The sequence below is a fragment of the Zea mays genome, chromosome 10 (genome assembly GCF_902167145.1).
Source record: "Zea mays cultivar B73 chromosome 10, Zm-B73-REFERENCE-NAM-5.0, whole genome shotgun sequence".
NCBI lineage: Eukaryota > Viridiplantae > Streptophyta > Magnoliopsida > Poales > Poaceae > Zea > Zea mays.
In genome coordinates, this window is record NC_050105.1 from 130,556,747 (window position 1) to 130,577,847 (window position 21,101).

At 44.2% G+C, this 21,101-nt stretch overlaps 1 protein-coding gene across 1 annotated transcript; it reads left to right on the forward strand.

Moving 5' to 3' along the window:
• The first annotated feature begins 595 nt into the window (after window positions 1-595).
• LOC100192818 (cell division control protein 48 homolog B) lies at window positions 596-6,114 on the forward strand. Its single transcript, NM_001309858.1, has 13 exons — window positions 596-1,045; window positions 1,482-1,673; window positions 1,761-1,805; window positions 1,998-2,053; window positions 2,149-2,298; window positions 2,602-2,709; window positions 2,947-3,046; window positions 3,747-4,031; window positions 4,104-4,273; window positions 4,518-4,646; window positions 5,337-5,433; window positions 5,520-5,597; window positions 5,668-6,114. Exons 2-13 carry the CDS (start codon window positions 1,500-1,502, stop codon window positions 5,980-5,982), a joined length of 1,707 nt encoding a protein of 568 aa, NP_001296787.1. The 5' UTR covers window positions 596-1,045; window positions 1,482-1,499; the 3' UTR covers window positions 5,983-6,114.
• Window positions 6,115-21,101: the final 14,987 nt, after the last annotated feature.

Genomic DNA, 21,101 nt, shown 5'->3' on the forward strand with positions numbered 1-21,101 from the left:
AGATTCTCCTTCTTTGCCCTTTTAGAAGTATTCTCTAAATAATACTCTAAATATAAAATCTAAATAAAATATAGAGGATATTTCTCTGTCCTCTCTATATATATATAGATTCTCCATATATTTTTTTACTAAAACTAAAATATGTGCAAAACATATGAGAGTGTGACAAATACATGTGTATAAAAATTAAAATAAAATAAAAATATGTCTCTAATATAAATATTTACGTAAGCTCCTGGTTGGCGTGGTGGCTGGGCTTGGAATGCGACGACTGGCATGACACAGAGCTCGTGGTGGCATGGCGGCGGACGTGTAGCTCTCGACTAGCGACGAATATAAGTTATTTTTTGTAAATGTTGATTTTGAAGAAATGCAATAGTTCTTTAAAAAAATTGTTGATGTATGATGACCGTCAAAATTGGTATTTTATAGAAGTAGAGATAGAGATATAGGTAGAGAATAGGAAAGAAGATAAAGATAATTATTAACCTGTTCAATAAAAAATACTACTAAATAAAGTTTGGCCCATCACAGTCCATAGCCGATGGCCCATTAGGCCTACTTAGAGTTCAGTCATTTCTAATTCGTCAGCACACATCACGCATCACTCAGTCGCTCGCTCCCTCGCTTCGATCCACCGGCGGCGGCTGAGGTGCTGAGCGGCGAGGCAGCGAGCGCCACTGCGACCTGCGTGCTGCTGTGCTCCTGCGCGGCTGCGCGCCGGTGGACGACCGGGCCGTCGGCGTGGTTCCGGCTCTCCGCGCCTGCGCGGCTGCGTCGCGACGAGCAGTGCATCGGCACAGTGGCGGTGCGCCCCCCGCGGCGAGGCGGCTTCACGGACCGCGGTTACCGAGCGCCGTCGCGCCGAACGGGCGCGGGCGGCAGGCCTCCTGCCGGCTGCTGGCGAGCGCTGCTGCCTGCTGCAGGCCAGGGCGAGCGGGCGAGACGCTGAGACCGCGTGGGCCGCGCTTCCCTAAGCCAGAGCAGCCGAGCTCTTCGTCGTTCGTGATTCGTTGGGCCATCGCCAGCGACGAGCTGCAACCAGGTATGCTCATCCAAGCATCCCGTATTTTCCCTTCCTGCTGCACGAAATCGAGCCTTCTAAGGCGTTAACCCTAATTAAGCTACTTTCCTTCCTATTTGAATGATTGCTTGGTTACTTTTATTGAGCGTAATTTCTTTTTATAAGTTAAGGATGATAACATCATTAGACGCTATCAATCGATGAAAGGTTGCAAAATAAAAGTTAAATTGTAATTTTATTTTAGTTGTTTTGTATCTAAACAATTTTTATTTGAATTATGAATTTGTCGTATTTTATTAAATATACTTATCTTAGAGCCGGTTTGATGAGTAGTGAATTGGAGGGGATCCCCTCCTGGCAAATCAGCCCTTGGGAATGCCCTATCGCCAAATCCTGACTCCACAACTGAGCGGAAACCAGCCGTGGCTGTACTATCAGCGATTGTTTTTGGCTGTAGAGGTGAACTGGTGAAGTGATGGGCACGGCGATCGTAAGCGACGGGGGCGGTGAGGGAAGCGATGGAAAGTCGGTTGACGGGTGGCAGGCAGAGAAGGCCGTCGCGGGCAACCGTAGGGCACTCGAGGCCCTTCGGGAGCTCGTGGCTTATCCTTTCCTCTACGCCCGCGAGTCCCGTTTGCTCGGCCTCAAGGTAATGTGCTCCCGTCTCTTGCCCCCCATCAGACTTCGTCATTGTCTGCTACACCTCCGAATTAATCATTCAGCTTGCTTTCTTCAGTGGCCCAGAGGGTTGCTGCTCCATGGCCCCCCTGGCACCGGAAAGGTACTGAATTTGCAATTCCTTGTCTTGACTCTCAGCTCTTTCTTCCATCATCTAAAATAACTAACTCTATCACAAGTCTTTACACCGTGAAGTGTTTGGGTTGTTTCTGTATATCGTGGAGTGCTTGGATTGTTTTTTTGGGTTTGATGTTTCTGCAAGACGTAAACAGTATGGTGATTGTTATTTTGACAGACAAGCCTGGTTCGAGCTATTGTTCGAGAATGCAACGCGCACCTGACAACGATCAAGTACTGAATTTACTTTGTTGTGTTTCTGTTAGTGCTGACATGTACATTGTATTTTTCGATATGATTTGGAATATTGCTTCTGGCCACCTTGACAGCCCATATTCTGTACACAAAGCCCATGTGGGAGAGGGAGAAAAGTTCCTGCGTGAAGCTTTTTCTGAAGCATATTCTCAGGCTTTGCGGGGTAAACCAGCTGTGATATTTATTGACGAACTTGATGCCATATGTCCACGCCGCAATAGTAGGCAAGTTTTGCATGTCTCTTTTATTTGTGTGCGTAAGTTGATCGTGAAATAGGGAATTTACACTGTAGATTACACTGTTTGCATAGTGAAGTCTGAAATAGGAGATGAGATAGTGAATGAGATATGGTAGCTGCTGGAGACAGCCTAAGAGCTTGTTCGTTTTGCTCTCAATCCATGTGGATTGGGTGGGATTGTGTGAGTTTAAATCCCAAACAAGTCGAAATCTTTCATAATTTTTTCCAATCCACATGGGATTGGAATAACCGAACAAGGCATAAAGGAGATCTTATTACTCTTTCACAGGAGAGAGAATGAGTCCCGCATTGTTGGCCAACTTCTTACTCTCATGGATGGAAACAAAAAGGCGTCAAAGATGCTTCCTCACATAGTTGTTGTTGCATCGACTAACAGGTCTGGGCATGCCACACTTTTGATTTCGAAATACCTTTCTTAATATAATTCAAGGTCTATTCCATGGTTAAGAATCCTGCTGGGACATGATTTACAATTTATAGTTCTATACGCAGATACCATGCAATGTCGTTATGTTGAATTAATTACAAAAAATCTTTAAATAGTTATCTAAGCATTCTGTTGCTGGATATGGTCTTTATCGTTGAACTAAAACACAGCTTGTTACCTCATTAGGATAGATGCCGTTGATCCTGCATTGAGAAGGGCAGGACGTTTTGACTCAGAGGTAGAGGTTGCCGTTCCTACAGTTGAAGAAAGGCTGCTGATTCTTAAGGTAATATTTGATGTCACATTTCATAAATTTGTTTGTAAACAGTGGTTTTCTTACGCTTACTGTTGCAATTTAGGTATCTGGCCTAGGAATTTTCTATTGATAAATGAAAAAAAACCCTGCCGGGGAGAGAAAGACCGTCCTCTTGGTATTATATTAAGAAAAGACCGAAACATGGTCCCGGCTGAGAAATCCCCGAACCCTGTCCCCCCCTCCCATTACTAGCGGTCCGTCACCTCCCAATCCGCAATGGCCCAGCCGGAGGGTGGTGCGCAGGACGTAACCCGGGATCGGGCGGGGCACATCATAGTTTTTAAGGCGAGATGAGTTGAGCCACCATCGCCTTACTGCCTAGGCGAGCCACCCTTGCCTTACCGCTTAGGCGACGCTTAAGCGTCGCCTTACGGATGCCTTAAAAACTATGGGGCACAACGAGATGTTTTTTTAACCAAGCCAAAAATTCGTCCGGAATCGAACCTAGGATCTGGAGGTGCTACTCGGAAGCCTTAATCATTATGCTAGAGGCACTTTCGCATTTCTGTTGACAAATGACAGATGTAATTTTATGTTTTTGACCCTATGATTGTATACGTATTGAATCTAAAAAAGCTAAGGCAGCATATCAAATTATCTTTTGTGAAATATTGAATTCATGCTCTTGCTTTCTTTTGCATAAGTCTAATGTCATTGGTTTTATCTTCAGCTTTATACCAAAAACCTACATCTGGATGAAAAAGTCGATCTTCAGACTGTTGCTGCGTTCTGCAATGGCTATGTTGGAGCTGATTTAGAAGCATTGTGTCGAGAAGCTGCCAAGCTTGCATATCATAGAATGTTAAACTTATGTGAGGGTGACAAAGTACTTAAACTACTTATGGAAGACTGGGAATGTGCTAGATCTATGGTGGGACCAAGCATAACAAGAGGGGTAACCAAAGAAATTTCAATTGTTTCGTGGGATGATATAGGAGGCTTGAAAGATCTAAAGGTTAGGCATTTCTTGTTTTGGCTCCCTTCTGGCAAAAAACCTGTTTTGATGGTGATTGTTCATGTGCTCCAGAAAGAGCTTCAGAAAGTTGTTGAATGGCCCATCAAGCATGCTGCTGCATTTTCTAGACTTGGAATACCACCAGTCCGGGGGGTGCTGTTGCATGGCCCACCAGGGTGCTCCAAGACTACTCTTGCCAAGGCTGCAGCGCATGCTGCCCAAGCTTCTTTCTTTTCTTTGAGGTTCATCAGGAAACAACATTTTATTTTACGAAAATAACAGTTCACTTTCCGTTGTGTGAAGAACATAGAACTTTTAGCCCACAGTATTTAAAACAGATTAACATAATTTACTTATTTCTGCCAGTTGAGTTAATATCCTGTACCCAGAAGTCAGCGAATGCTTGAAAATAATCAACTAAAACATGTTCAGATAAAGATACTCTCATCAACACTCACTAGCTTTTCACATAAATTCTTATAACAGTGGTGCAGATTTATATTCCAAGTATGTTGGAGAAGGGGAAGCTCTGTTGCGTAGAACATTTCAGAAAGCTCGTCTTGCTTCTCCCAGCATTATATTTTTTGATGAGGCTGATGCCATTGCCCCCAAGAGGTATGCACTGATATGTGATGCATAATATAATAAAAATGATTCTGATATAACTGTCATAGCTAGCAAGAATGGGTAGGTATTGCTTATCCCTTTTACTGTTTAAAATGGAAAAATGTACTTGTTACACATAATGGAAAGACTGTTGTGCAATCAAACTTTCCATACAATCGTTGTGCAATCAAACTATCAAAAGTTATAAAAATTCTCAAATCTTTTATAGATATACTTCATTACTGACTCTACTGATATATCAAAATTCAAATTTTAATTCTTCCTATGTTAAGAGATATTAAAAAGAGGAATTTTATCCAATAAGAATACTTAAAAATGATGATTTTTCTTTTTATATCTATTAACATAGAATGAATTAGAGCTTGAAATTTCATATATTGGTAGAGTAAATAATATAGTACAATTATAATTTTTTGAGATTTTTTCATGGTTTTTGGTAGTTTGATTGCACGGGAAGGTTGATTTTACAACAATTTTTCCCCACATAATGTAAAGGATTGAACAGTGTGCAAACAACTTGTTGACAATGGCAACTTGGATGTTCTTTTTATGGCAGTAGAATCAGATTATATAGAATTCAGTTTTGTGCTTGTAAAAATCTTTATTTTTAGCTTCAGAGTACCATGTGCGAATTATACTAAAAATAGTTTATGTTGGCACCTGTGTATGCTCTTGCAGAACTGGCCCTGGTGGGAATTCTAGTGGCAATGCCACAGTCGGAGAAAGACTTTTGTCGACTTTATTGACCGAAATGGATGGTTTAGAACTGGCTACGGTACTGTTAGCCTGCTGATAACTTTCTGTGTGATTCTACTGATTATATCTACATGTATATTCACTAGAAGGCAATCCTTTTTTTAGGGAATTATCGTATTGGGTGCTACGAATCGCCCAAATGCAATTGATGCTGCTCTTTTGCGTCCAGGGCGTTTCGATAAGGTCCTTCAGTGCTTCTGTTAATGACACATGGACATATAGACACTGGCCATAATTTCCCATTGATCTGCAGGTGCTGTATGTCCCGCCACCAGATGTGGAAGGGCGACACGAGATACTACGCATCCATACACGGAAAATGAAGTTGGGAGAGGATGTAGATCTTTGGAAGGTTGCAGAGTGTACCGAGCTATTCACCGGTGCTGATCTTGAAGGCCTTTGCAGGGAAGCTGGAATGGCAGCATTGAGGGAAGATATCTCAGCAAGTTTGATACATGACGCTCACTTCCAAGCCGCACGAAGTTCATTAAGCCCCTCTCTTACAAAAGCAGTAGTTGATGAGTACTCAAAGGTAGATATAAATGATCCATCGAGTAGGAAACATTGATATGTTCCTTTTCTATTTCTTTGTTGCACACTAGGCGCAATACACATTTGCAACCTTGCCACCAAGACACACAGATGGAGATAGAGAGATCTTTTTAAGAATATTCTTTTTAAACCAATCCTCTTACCGTCAGCTCTGGATGTTATTTAAAAAAAATGCCCTCACTGGATATTATTTTTAAAATGTCCTGTGTTGAGCACCGTTTATGGTCGGACGGTCTGGCCGTACAGTTGGACGGTCGCGGGAACAAAATCAATAATGGTTTATAGTTTTTTTAAAGATTTGCTAGCAAACTCTACTGGTTTGGTTTAGAAACCGACTGCTAACAGATCTAGATCTCTCCTTTTATATAAATGAAAGGGTATGATCGAATGACACCTCGATAATCATTCCAATCAAACCAATTTACTATATTTATCTTATTTGCCTTATTCTTTTCATGCATTAGGAGTAAGACTAATCTAGCTCTAGTATTACGCTTCCTCAACATATTTCTTCACATCTCTTCGACTTGACGTCGTCTAAAGGTGTTTTGGGTGGCCTGTCGGTCCCAAGACAACCCTATGATCTCTCCTCAATAGGACCCCTCTCGGGAGGCGAGATTTAGGTTTCTACGAAGAAGACTCTGTCATGGTGGACCGTTTGACCCCAGACACGGACCGTACGGAAGCACGCGGAGAAGGATCAGCTTCTGCAGCGAGGCCGCGGACCGTCCGGTCCTACATTGTGGACTGTCCGCGCTCCCGCAGAGAACACCGCCAGATGGTTCATTCTAGTGTTTGGTACCAAATCGGTGCCAACACACTTTTTGGTGACTCCACTTGGGACAAGTGTATTCTAGATCTATTATAATCGGCCACAAATGGCTGGTTCTAAAGATCGTACCAATGTCACCCAAGATAATATCCTTAGGTCGACTGTTGAGAGTTTGTGATCTCATGAGCCAAGTGAAAGAGGACGCACGCCGCCAACTTGCCAAGGTTCAAGAGGAGGCGAGGAAGAAATTCTTATCACAGTGGATCGCCATCAGAAGATTACCAAGTATGGGGAGATCTAGATCGCATATCTCCTACCTTTGCTTAAAATCCCCAATGTTGGTAGATCTGATGACATCCAAGCTATTAAACAATATGTAGGTGAACAACACAATCAAGTGAAATAATAGATTGGAGGGTGGAAGAAACAATTAGAAAATTAACACACACATTTGAGAAATATGTTGCTCCTAATTTTCCGTCATACGAAACTAGTAATAACATATGTATACCAAATACATCGACAGCAAATGGGGATTTCCAGCCCCAACCACTATATGGTATGCCGATAAATTCATAACCAGGACAAATACCACAATCGATGTCCCTGCTTAACAGATCGGTGACACTGGATGTGAACGAACCATCCGCATCTAATCTCCGACCGTACGCCCCTAACACGGACAGTTTGACACTCCTTGTCGGACAATCCAAAAATACGCCAGGACCACCACATGCCCCCCCGGTGGTAATAAATACGATCGGACAGTCTGGGTATACACTCAAACCGTCTGTCATCACATCGGATCGTCCAGTCACCTGAGGCGGACCGTCCAGATACATATATACAAAACATATTGCTGCACACAACACACTAATTTATTACCACAACAACAATATGTTTCGCCCCATATATATCAAAGCCACAGCGCACCATGTGATCATAGGCCGAACATCGTTTTCGATCGGCCATGGCAAGAAGGATGGTATAATAATAATGCCTGGCCAAATGAGCCCCATATCCCAAGGACCGGTGGTCTGCCATCAGACACTGTGGAAAAAATTAGGGAAGAAATATTTGAACTGTTCCGACAAAGGCTCATTAAGTATGGCCAGATTGGGGAAATCATATCAAAAGTCATATGACCATCAGTTTGATACTATCCCATAACCGCAGGTGAAAGGGAAATGTGCCATTGGGTCATTTCTATTTTATTTTGGTGATTAAATGCTCAACACATTGTTTTTGACTAACATCTTCTTGTATGAGCATAAGCACATGTATTTAAAAGAAAATTCAGAAACATAGAAAAAGTGCATTTTGGTGTATATTACAAATCGTATTTAATTGAAGGAACAAAGATAGGATTCTAACACTTCGTAAATTGTTTGAGTTGCTAACTATGTTCTAGAAAATTTCTCAAGTTCAACCAATTTGGAGAAACAGTGTTTGACTAAGTTTGGCCAAACTTGTGCCAGTCTGGGGAGCACCGGACTGTCGAGTGTGCACGAGACAATATCCGGTGCCCAGACTGTTCAGCCGACGAACAAGCCGCTCTCGGGTTTTATCGAGGCGTCGTAGCTATAAAACATCGGACTGTCCGGTCTGACACCCATGCTTCTCAGCCAACGGTGGGCCGCACAATCAGCGCCGGCCACGTCAGCTTGCCAACGGTCACCAGGCTACACCGGACTGTCCGGTGTGCCAAGTGACCAACGGTCGACTTCGTCAAAGATGGAAAGAAATCGTCTACTGTGCAGTGTCCGGTGCACCCGTGGACACAAGGCAACCAGGGCCTTCCAAATGAAGATTAAACGACTCTTTGGTCACTTGGGGCTATAAAAGAACCCCACAGGCGCATGGAGCTGTTACCCAAGTGAAAGCATCTAGGCCCCTGGTTGGTTTTAGTGATTAATGACAACGTAATGTTATATGTGACTAACGTGTGTTTTGCATAGACAAATGGTAAGTTAGGTCGCATTACAGGTAGGAGTACTACAACGGTGAAAACAATCCCGGAGATAAGAACTCGAAGCGACGGCTAAAACGACGAAACAAAAGGTGAAGGACTACAGAGTCCGAGTGTCAAGGAGATGTGGACACTCGTGATTTAGTTAGGTCTTTTATTCTCTTTTAGCCGTACTATAAAGAGGGGTTGTCGATGAGTAGTTTGACCAAGAGAGTTATAGTGTAGTGTTGGTGCACAATCATACTCACATACAGTGCTAGGTGTCACTCTAGAACTCACTCACAAGTTAGAATGAAAACTGATTTGAAAATCAGCTGAAAAACAAGAGGTAGGGTTTCTGGCCCTGGGGCACCGGACTGTCCGGTGCACCATCTGCCAGGTGGGCTAGGCTGGCCCAGGGGAAGGTCTCCCCGGGCAGCAAAACCCGAGCGCGCAAGTTCCAGAAGTGAATTATAGTGGCGCACCAGACAGTGCACCGGACTGTCCGGTGTGCCATGAGTCCAACGGCTAACTGTCAGAACTAGCCGTTGGAAACGACCGTTGGCGCACCGGTGGCGCACCGTTGGCGCACCAGACTGTCCGGTGCGCCCGTGCGCAGTGAAATGCCTATAACGGCTAGTTGGTGGGTGAGGGCTATTTATACCCCCTCCACCCACCATATTCAATGTCTTGCATCCCACATTTATTTCAGCACATTGCTAGAGCATTGCAAGCACCAAAAGCCTAGTGAGGAGATTAGAGAATCTTAATCCCGCATTTGTTCCTCATTAGCGCTAGTGAGAGCCACCTAGAGCACACACCACTTGCATTAGGCTTCTCTTGGTCAAGCGAAAGTCTACGGCTTGTTACTCTTGGTGATCAGCATCACCTAGACGTCTTGGTGGCGTTGGGAGCTCGGTGATCACCGTGAAGATCTTGTTGGTGACCCGAATCAAGTTTGTAAGCGGTCTCGAGGGATCCACCGCGCCGGAGTGGCAAAGGATCATCTCGTAGTGAGCACTTGGTTCTTGCGAGGACCAAGGGGGAGCGATACCCTTGCGCGGGTGCTCCAACGAGGACTAGTGGAGAGTGCCAACTCTTCGATACCTCGGGAAAAATTGGAGGAGTCTTCTAAACCTTGCTTTACATTTCGCACTTAATTCAAGCACTTTACATTGTGTATTTGTTTAGCAAGTATTTGAAGCATTGTCTTAGCATTATTGTATTTCTAGTATTATTATCTTAGTGCTAGTTGTTGGGGTGAAGTTGGGCTCTTGCTTAGCTCTTGCTTAGCTTTTAATTAGTGTTGATTTTTAGAAAAGCCCAATTCACCCCCCTCTTGGGCATCGTGATCCTTTCAATTGTATCAGAGCCTTGTTGCTCTTAGATTAGCTTAACCGCTAAGAGTTACGATGTCCGGTGGGGATGGACCTCCCGTTTTTGATGGTGACGATTTTCCTTATTAGAAAATTCGTATGGAAGCATATTTAGAGGCTATAGACATTGGTGTCTATAAAGCCGCCGCACAAGGATTCCTCGAACCTAGAGATCACACAAATCTTGTAGGTGATGAGTTTAATTATGAGAAATGGAATGCTAAGGCCAAAAACACCCTTTTTAGAGGCCTTTGCAAAGATGTGTTCAATAGAGTAAGAAATCATAAAAATGCTCATGATTTGTGGATGGACATTTGTGCTCTACATGAAGGAACTAGAAGTGAGCGTGAGGAGAGATATCACATAGCCATGAGAAAGTTAAATTCTTTTGAAATGCTTGCTAATGAAAATGCCAATGCCATGTACTCACGTCTCAATATTCTTGTAGAGGAAGTTAATGGATTGGGGCTTACTCAAATCTCACAACCGGATGTTGTGAGGAAGATTCTCAGTGTCCTCCCAATAGACAAATATGGACACATTGTCACTGTGCTACATCAAATGGATCTTTCAGTTACCACACCTACACAGATTTTGGGAAAGATCAATGCTCATGAGATGTACATGCACATCAACGACAAAGAAGAGTCATCTTCCAAAAGAAAGGATTTGGCTCTCAAAGCAAATCAAGAAAGAAAAGGAAAAGCAAAAATACAAGTTGAGGAAGAATCCTCAAGTGATGATGACCTTGATGCTAACATTGCCTTGATGGTAAGGAAGACCACCAAGATGTTGAAGAAGCTCAACAGAGAAGGCATCAAATTTGATTCAAGAAAGAAGAAATTCTTTTCCAATAAAAGAAAGCCCATTTCTGAGATGGATTGCTACAACTGTGGTGAGCTCGGTCATCTTGCTCATCAATGTAACAAGCCCAAGAAGAACAAGTTCAAGGGCAAGAAAGAAGATGACAACGATGATGAAAAGAAGGAAAAGAAATTCTTCAAGAGGAAGGATGGGAAGCAAAAAAGGTTCCACAAGAAGAAGAATGGAAAGGCATATATTGTTGGTGACTGGCTCACTGACATTGAGTCATCAAGTGGATCTTCTTCAAGTGAAGAAGAGAATGATGAAAAAGTTGCTGCCATCGCCGGGGACTTCTCTTCACCACCACCATCGCCATCATCGACTTCTCACCTATGCCTCTGGCTAGGGGTGAACGGAAGGTACAAAATGATATTGATATTACTGATGATAGTGATAGTGATAGTGATAGTGATGAGGAATTTGCTTCACCTTCATATGATGAGCTAGCTGACTTGCTTAAAGAATATACTCAAATCATTAGAAAGTCAAAAGCTAAATGTGATAGGTTGAAAAATGAAAATGAATCTTTAAATGCCAAATATGACATAGTTATGAAAGCTAGTGATGAAATGAAAGAAGAAAATAAAACTATGTCATCAACTGTAAATGAGCTCACAACCTCCCTAAAAGATGCTAAGGATAAATGTGACAACTTAAATGAAGCTAATAGGGAGTTGCAAGATAGACTAGTAAAAATCAAGGAAGACTATACTCAGATTAAATTTGATCATGATAATCTTCTTGTTGAAAATGAACTTTTATCTTGCAAAACACATGAGGCTATTAACCCTGTTGTTAAGATTGATGTAGCAACCTCATGTGATGATTTGAGTCAAGGAGAGCAAACTAGCCTACATGCTGAATTGACTGAAAAAGTTGAAGTCTTGACTTTAGACAACCAAAAATTGAAGAAATACTTGACTGATGCAACTACTAGAGGAAAGGTTGCTATTGAGAACAATGATTTCAACAATGAGTTGGCAGTGGATAATGAAAGGCTTAAAAATGAGGTCAAGAAACTAAAGAGTGAAAATGAACATCTTGCAACAAGTGTGCAAAAGTTCAACAAGGGTCAATACCTCCAAAATGAGCTGGTTATGAACACTGTCATGAAAAACAACAAGAGTGGTATTGGATACAATGCTTTTGTGCAAAAGAAAGCTACCACTCAATACAAGCCAAAGCAGACTCACAAGCCTATCAAATGCTTTGAGTGTGGAAATGAAGGTCATCTTGCCCACAACTGCAAAGCCAAACCACCAACTCTCTTGCCTAAGCACTCAAGACCATTTGCTTTCAATGCTCATTATGTTCTAAGAAAGGTTGCAAATGGAAAGGTCAAAGTTACATTCCTAGGTCCACCAAACAAGAGTAGACCTAGACAAATCTGGGTTGCAAAGTCCTTGATTGAGAGAGTCACTGGTCCTATGCAATATAGGGCCCTCAAAACTCAAGCTTGATTTGTCTGTGGATGTAGGTGAACTACAAGACCGGTGGGAGCCATTGGGTTATTGACAGTGGATGCACACAACATATGACAGGCAACCCACGGATGTTCACCTCACTTGATGAGAATGTTGATGGACAAGATAAAATCACATTTGGAGACAATTCAAAAGGGAAAGTGCAAGGACTTGGCAAGGTGGCAATTTCAAATGATTTATCAATATCAAATGTTCTCTTGGTTGCACCTTTGAGCTTCAATTTATTATCAGTGGGTCAACTCTGTGATCTTGGACTTCAATGCTTATTCACTCCAACAGAGGTTATTGTATCAAAGATGGATGATGAATCAATGGTGTTCAAGGGATTTAGATACAACAACCTCTACTTAGTGGATTTCACTTCAGAAGATGCAGACTTAAGAACTTGCCTCTTCACCAAAGCTTCACTTGGATGGCTTTGGCATAGGAGGCTTGCACATGTTGGGACGAGCACACTCAAGAAGGTGTTAAAAAAGGATATGGTTAGAGGATTAAAGGATGTGGTGTTTGAAAAAGACAAGCCATGTAGTGCATGTCAAGCTGGAAAGCAAGTTGCTAATACACATCCTACTAAAGCTTTCATGTCAACATCAAGGCCACTGGAACTACTTCATATGGATTTATTTAGACCTACAAATTATGTAAGTGCCGGTGGCAACCTCTACTGTCTAGTGATTGTTGATGACTTCTCAAGATACACTTGGGTGTTCTTTCTCCATGACAAATCTGAAGTTGCATCTATATTCAAGAAGTTTGCCAAGAAAGCACAAAATGAATTTGATTGCAAGATCAAGAAGATTAGAAGTGATAATGACAAAGAATTTGACAACACCAACATTCATGAGTACTGTGATGAAATTGGGATCAAGCATGAAGTATCTGCAACATACACACCTCAACAAAATGGAGTTGTTGAAAGGAAAAACAGGACCTTGATCACACTTGCAAGAACAATGATTGATGAGTATAACACACCGAAGAGGTTTTGGGCCGAAGCTGTCAACACTGCATGTTATGCATCAAACAGGCTATTTCCTCACCGGCTACTTGCGAAGACTCCCTATGAACTGCTAAATGGGAAAAAGCCAGACGTCTCCTTCCAGGTGTTTGGGTGCAAATGCTACATCTACAAGAAACTCCATCACCTAGGGAAGTTTCAAAGACGTTGTGATATTGGTTTTCTTTTGGGTTATTCATTAAAGTCCAAAGCATATCAAGTATTCAACCATGCCACTGGCGTGGTAGAAGAAACATATGATGTGGAATTTGATGAGACTAATGGCTCCCAAGGAGCACTTGAAAATCTTGATGATGTAGGTGATGATCCACTTAGGGAAGCAATGAAGAACATGCCAATTGGAGCTATCAAACCAAAAGAAGATGAAGAAGAGGTGCAAAACATTGACAGGCCTTCTTCATCAAATGTACCACAAGATGATGAAAAAGATGAGAGGCATGCAAATGAAGATACATTTGTCTCTCATGAACAAGCAAGGGTACAAGCCGAAGATGTTGATGCTCCAGGATCTTCTTCCCAAGTGGTTGACAGGAGAAACTCATCACTACTTCAAGCTCATCCTCAAAACCAAATCATCGGGAGTCCTTCATAAGGGGTTATTACTCGATCACATAGACATGCTTCTTTTATTGAACATCACTCCTTTATTTCTTGTGTTGAGCCTACTTGTATAGATGAGGCGCTACAGGATCCGGACTGGGTGAATGCCATGCATGAAGAACTTAACAACTTCACCCGTAACGAAGTTTGGACCCTGGAGAAGCCCCCACAAGATGCAAGAATCATTGGAACAAAGTGGGTGTTCAGAAACAAACAAGATGATCAAGGTGTGATTGTAAGGAACAAGGCAAGACTAGTTGCCAAGGGATTCTCTCAAGTTGAAGGCTTAGATTTTGGAGAGACCTTTGCACCGGTTGCTCGACTGGAAGCCATCCGTATCCTACTTGCATATGCATCATGCTATGATATAAAACTTTATCAAATGGATGTAAAAAGTGCATTTTTAAATGGCTTCTTAAATGAACTTGTATATGTTGAGCAACCGCCTGGATTTGAAGACCCTAGATATCCTAACCATGCTTACAGGTTGTCCAAGGCGCTATATGGGCTAAAGCAAGCTCCAAGGGCTTGGTATGAGCGCCTTCGCGACTTCCTCATCGAAAAGGGCTTCAAGATCGGGACCGTCGACACAACTCTATTCACAAAGAAACATAACGGTGATATTTTCATTTTTCAAGTATATGTTGATGATATAATCTTTGGCTCGACAAATGACTATCATTGCAAGGAATTTGGTGAGTTGATGTCGAAGGAGTTCGAGATGTCAATGATTGGTGAGCTAACGTACTTCCTCGGCTTTCAAGTCAAGCAAATGAAAGATGGTAACTTTCTCTCACAAGAGAAGTATACCAAAGACTTGTTGAAAAGGTTCAACATGGAGAAGTGCAAACCAATCAAGACCCCCATGCCAACAAATGGACATCTCGACTTAGATGAGGGAGGTAACCCGGTTAATCAAACTCTCTACCGTTCTATGATTGGTAGTTTATTGTACCTTACCGCATCTAGGCCCGATATTATGTTTAGTGTCTGCATGTGTGCTAGATTTCAATCTAATCCTAAGAAAGCTCATCTTCGCGCTGTTAAGAGAATTCTTAGGTATCTCAGGCACACCACAAGCATTGGTCTGTGGTATCCCAAAGGAGCTACTTTTGATTTAATTGGCTATTCCGATTCGGATTATGCCGGTTGCAAAATTGATAGGAAAAGTACTCCTTGGGGATGCCATCTGCTTGGTAGATCACTAGTTTCATGGACATCCAAAACGCAAAATAGTGTTGCCTTGTCAACTGCCGAAGCGGAATACATTGCCGCAGGTGCTTGTTGCACACAAATTTTGTATATGAAACAAACTCTTCTAGACTATGGCGTAGTTCTAGAAAAGGTACCTTTGTTGTGTGATAATGAGAGTGTTGTTAAAATTGCTAATAATCCTGTACAACACTCTCGCACCAAGCACATTGATATCCGTCATCACTTCCTTAGAGATCATGTTGCTAAAGGAGATATCGTTTTATAAGGAGTGAGGTCGGAAGATCAATTAGCGGATATTTTCACCAAGCCACTTGATAAGACCCGCTTTTGCATGTTGAGAAATGAACTAAATATTCTTGATCTCAGAAATTTTATGTAAGATGTCAAATGGTGTTGTCAAGCTTGCATTGCATGTTTAAATTTCTTGTATTGCATCTAGGGCTTGTCTAACCTAGTTGAGATAACCGCCAACAAAGCGAGTGAAAAAGCTTAACTCGGATCAAACTTGACAAGTCTTAGTTTTAAGCTTTTAGCACTTGAATTCTTACTTATTATGCAATTGTTGGTTCTTGAAATATGCATCAGGTACTGCACTTAGGGGGAGTATTCAAAACTTAAATCACTCATGAAAACCCCTAGTGCAAGGCCAAAATGCAAATTTCACCATTTGCCTATTTTCTCTAAAAATTATCTAGCCTATGGCAAAATATTTTGAAAAAATATGAGAAAATATATGAGGGTGCCAATACCTGTCCCAACAAGTGTTATTTTGTGTGATTATAAGTTGGGATTTGGTTTGGTTGGAAATTAAATAGAAAAATTCAAAAATTTCAAATCTTCCCTCTGTCTGGGCTCACCGGACAGTCCGGTGTGCACTGGACACTGCACTGTGCAATGTCCGGTGCACCGGCAGCCGCGCGCTAAAATTCCATTCTCCTGTGCGCTGTCCGGTGGTTCACCGGACAGCTACTGTGCGCTGTCCGGTGTGCACCGGACAGACACTGTAGACTGTCCGGTGCGCCCATACTCGGTTTTTAAAAAAATTCTTTCCCCTCTCACGCCCGAGGCCAGGCAATCTCTCTGCTCTGTTCTCTGCCCCTCTCTCGGTCTCTGGCGATCACTCCCTCGCCGGCGATCACCCCTCTCCGGCGATCTCTTCACCGGCGGCGTCCAAGTGCTTATCCCCTTCCCTCTCTGGTGAGTATCCTCTTCTCTCTCTCTTTCCCCCTTTCTCTCTGAGCTCCTGCCACCAGTGAAGCCCCCTCTTCCACCCCTTTGTGCCCATCTCAAATCCCTGTGAATTCTAGTGAAACCAAGTGGTGAAATGTGTTCCTCTGTGTGCCTTGAACATTCTTGTAGGTTCTCAGCTCCTTAGGGAGGGTTTCACAGCCTCTAATAGCCATTTCACCGAAACCCTAAAACTCTGCACACCACGTGTTCGGTGAAATGCCCAACCCAGCCAAAAATGCTCCAATTGAACCCAAATTTTTCAGGCACCTTCACAACACCTCCAGTAACATATTCGCAAAAGTTCACGCCCATCCGATATCCCAGGCTTTAATTTCCCCAAAATTCCCGTTTCGAGCGATCGTTTCCGAGCCGAGTGCCCAAATCTCATTTTCTTCGCCTAAATTCAAACCAAGCACACACTTCACTCATATTCACCCATATAAACCTATTCGTGAAGTATTGGCTCAATTCCACGTCATTTCGTGCCTCAATTCAAATTCCAAACCTCCTATGGCTCTATTTATCATTCAAACGCCGTTTTCACGTCGTTTGACCTCTCGATCGCCTTATCTCTCGTTTTCTGTGCCATATTTCTCTGTGTATGTATTTATTCACATTTCATATACTTATGACTATGTGACTAATACGTGCTCACATCTTCTGTCATTTCAGTGTTCTTGCCTGCCCGTGAGCCGTCTCCTGTCCTGCCTGGATTTCCACCTGTCGTGTGAGTTTTCCAGGTAGACATCTCCTCCTTTGATATTCTATCGGATATTATCAACCTGTGCTTAGCCTCTTTCTCTCATTTGCAGTCATCAGGTCAGGATGCCGCGCACGAAGAATGTGTCGGCGCCAGGGGAGGCGATGATGAGGATCCTCGTCGCCCCTTCAGGCAGGTCAAGGGCAAGACAATATACTTGGAGCAACAGGAAGGCCGCAAGAAGCGGCGTATGGATAGAGCAGCCCGTGCAACGGCGGCAGCAGCAGCAGCAGCCGCTGAGCAGGCCGAGCTAGGAGATCAGCCTCAGACTCCTTCAGATCAGATTGCGTATCATGTTCGTCGTCTCGCCTCCCGGCCTCGCTCCTCCTCTACCACCACTGCTTCAACTTCCACTCCACCTCCCACTTTGCCTGCTCTTGTCACCCCTGTTGCGCCATCCACCACCTCCTCTACACCAGCTTCCACTGCTCCTCCTCCCGCTCCTGTTTTCGCTCCACCTATCCCACCTGCTCGCTTCCGGGAGCGCGATGAGACTGAGGTGCGACCTCTGGCTGCTGATCCTAGATTGTTTGACCTTCAGCGTGCTACAGCGGCACGAGTACATAGGTTCAGATACGTACCCGTGGAGTCTTGGTTACCGGCTCAGAGGGACCCTACTGCAGTTGACCTTTTCAGCACCAGGATTCAGGAATCTTTCTTCAGGGCACATATGTCTGCACAGATTGCTCTGCGAGTGCACCGGCTTTTGGATCTTCCAACTTTTCTGCTAGCCGCCGGTGCTGACTCTGAGGTGCACCTCACATATCTGCCTGGCCTTCTGACTCTTTTGACTACCAGCGGCAGGTATGTTGAGGAGTGGGTCCGAGTTTTCTACATGACTGTATGGATAGACCTAGATCATCACTGGATGAGGTTTCGTTTTGAGCGAGAGGATGTCACTATTACTGGCAGCCAGATTCGCCAGCTCTTTGGTTTTCACGAGTCGTCGACTCGACTTCACAGCTTATGCTACGGCACCTCTGACCCTCCTCGTCGCCCTCACGGCGGTGTGGCTCCGGGTATAGCTCACGTCGCGGCTCTGTTCCGCCCGCCCTTCTTAGATGGGTCGTGACGCTCACTGGCAGATTTTACTACAACAGCCAAGTTCCTATTTCAGCTTATGAGACGGACACTTCTGTCGCGGATGGGATACAGGGAGGCTACCACACATATCCAGCTCTGGCTCCTTGGTGCCCTGGTCTCTCACTCTGAGTTTGACGTTGTTGATTTCCTTATTTGTGAGATCGAGGACACCGTATTGGATGGTATGCGTGCTCGTCGTCAGCTGCCATATGCTCACTACTTGTGCCACATTTTTGCTCAGCTGATTCGGCCTCCACAGTTCCAGGGCACACTTGAGGCCTCACGCCTTGTTTTTGGATCCTACCGTCCATCGCCTGAGGATCTTGTGCTAGCTTCTGCTCCTGTTTTCGACACTCAGGCCGAGGATGCTGCTCTTCATCAGTTCGAAGCTCAGGATGCAACAGTTGATGATGATGATGATGATGATGATGATGATTTTGGGATTCCTCCTCCGCCTCCGCCTCATATGCCTCCACGCTCACATGATCATGAGGCTGGGAGTTCTAGTGCTACCCCTGCTGCCCCTCCTGCTATTGACCCTGCTCTTGCTTCGATTCTTCAGACACTCACTCAGCAGCAGGCTCACTTGGCAGCCAAGTAGAACCGCCAGGCAGCAGCCCATCAGCAGTTATCCGAGAGGATGCTCTCGATGTTTCAGACCATACAGGACAGGCAGGATTCTCTTCAGCAGCAGCTTCTCCAGGATCGGGCTGAGAGCAGGGCATTCATGGCTCTTATGCTACAACATTATGGTGTCTCGGTTCCCCCGGTTCAGTCTGCACCACCTCCTCCGCTTCAGGCTCCTGTTGTGCCAGCGATTCAGTCAGGACCCCCTCTTCCTTCTGTTGGTCCTTCTTCCTCTCTGCTCCGGCCGGTCACCCTGGCTTTCACGTCACCGGTTCTCAGCTCTGTCTGCCCTCAACCGCCAGTGCCACCAGCTTCTGCTGTTACCACTACTGCTGTGGCAGTATCTGTGACCACTTCTGTTCTGGCAGCTTCTATAGTGCGACCTCAGTCCGAGTCAGTACCATCTCCAGCTTCTACAGCAGATCCTGGATCCGAGACTGACTCTAACCCCCAGCCGGCGTTCGCTCTGCTGCCTCGACCGCGACCGGATGCGCCCCCGCTGCCTCCTCCTGCTTCAGATGTGTAGGTTTGGGTACCCTTTTGGTGTTTGACGCCAAAGGGGGAGAGATATGAGTTGTGAGAGCTAGGGGGAGTTAGAGAGTTAGTAGAGAGTCATTTTGATGTAATATATGTGCTTGTTACTCTCTGTACTAGCTTGGTCTTTTTGGCTCACAAACTCTATATATACTCTCGATGCTTATGATTGACTGTGTGTATTATGTTTTCACCTTATATTTTATCACCAGTCTTCTAGTTCTTGATTCATTGATTTAATTTCACTTTTATATGAACAAGAATCTTACGATGTGTATGCCCTCACTCTTATTATTATGGTACACATTCTTTCTGTCAAAGATTACTGAGTATAACTAACCATCCTTTCTACTGACAGAAACTTCAAAACAAACTACTCTCACAAATCTTGTAGGGTTGTCATCAATCACCAAAAAGGGGGAGATTGAAAGCATCTAGGCCCCTGGTTTGTTTTAGTGATTAATGACGTAATGTTATATGTGACTAACATGTGTTTTGCAGAGACAAATGGTAAGTTAGGTCGCATTACAGGTAGGAGTACTACAACGGTGAAAACAATCCCGAAGATAAGAACTCGAAGCGACGGCTAAAACGACGAAACAAAAGGTGAAGGACTACAGAGTCCGAGTGTCAAGGAGATGTGGACACTCATGATTTAGTTAGGTCTTTTATTCTCTTTTAGCCGTACTATAAAGAGGGGTTGTCGATGAGTAGTTTGACCAAGAGAGTTATAGTGTAGTGTTGGTGCACAATCACACTCACATACAGTGCTAGGTGTCACTCTAGAACTCACTCACAAGTTAGAACGAAAACCGATTTGAAAATCAGCTGAAAAACAAGAGGTAGGGTTTCTGGCCCTAGGGCACCAGATTGTCCGGTGTGCAGCAGACTGTACGGTGCACCATCTGCCAGGTGGGCCAGGCTGGCCCAGGGGAAGGTCTCCCTAGGCAGCAAAACCTGAGCGCGCAAGTTCCAGAAGTGAATTATAGTGGCGCACCGGACAGTGCACCGGACTGTCCGGTGTGCACCGAACAGTGACTGTTCACTGTCCGGTGTGCCATGACTCCAACGGCTAACTGTCAGAACTAGCCATTGGAAACGACCGTTGGCGCACCGGACTGTCTGGTGCGCTCGTGCGCAGTGAAATGCCTGTAACGACTAGTTGGTGGGTGAGGGCTATTTATACCCCCTCCACATACCATATTCAATGTCTTGCACCCCACATTTATTCCAGCACATTGCTAGAGCATTGCAAGCACCAAAAGCCTAGTGAGGAGATTAGAGAACCTTAATCCCGCATTTGTTCCTCATTAGCGCTAGCGAGAGCCACCTAGAGCACACACCACTTGCATTAGGCTTCTCTTGGTCAAGCGAAAGTCTACGACTTGTTACTCTTGGTGATCGGCATCACCTAGACGGCTTGGTGGCGTTGGGAGCTCGGTGATCACCGTGAAGATCTTGTTGGTGACCCGACTCAAGTTTGTAAGCGGTCTCGAGGGATCCACCGCGCCGGAGTGGCAAAGGATCATCTCGTAGCGAGCACTTGGTTCTTGCGAGGACCAAGGGGGAGCGATACCCTTGCGCGGGTGCTCCAACGAGGACTAGTGGAGAGTGCCGACTCTTC

Coding starts and splice junctions, on each gene's coding strand:
- LOC100192818 (NM_001309858.1), top strand. CDS start 1,500: ATGGGCACGGCGATCGTAAGCGACGGGGGCGGTGAGGGAAGCGATGGA. Junction 2,299..2,601: donor TGTCCACGCCGCAATAGTAG/GCAAGTTTTGCA, acceptor ACTCTTTCACAG/GAGAGAGAATGAGTCCCGCA. Junction 4,647..5,336: donor GATGCCATTGCCCCCAAGAG/GTATGCACTGAT, acceptor ATGCTCTTGCAG/AACTGGCCCTGGTGGGAATT.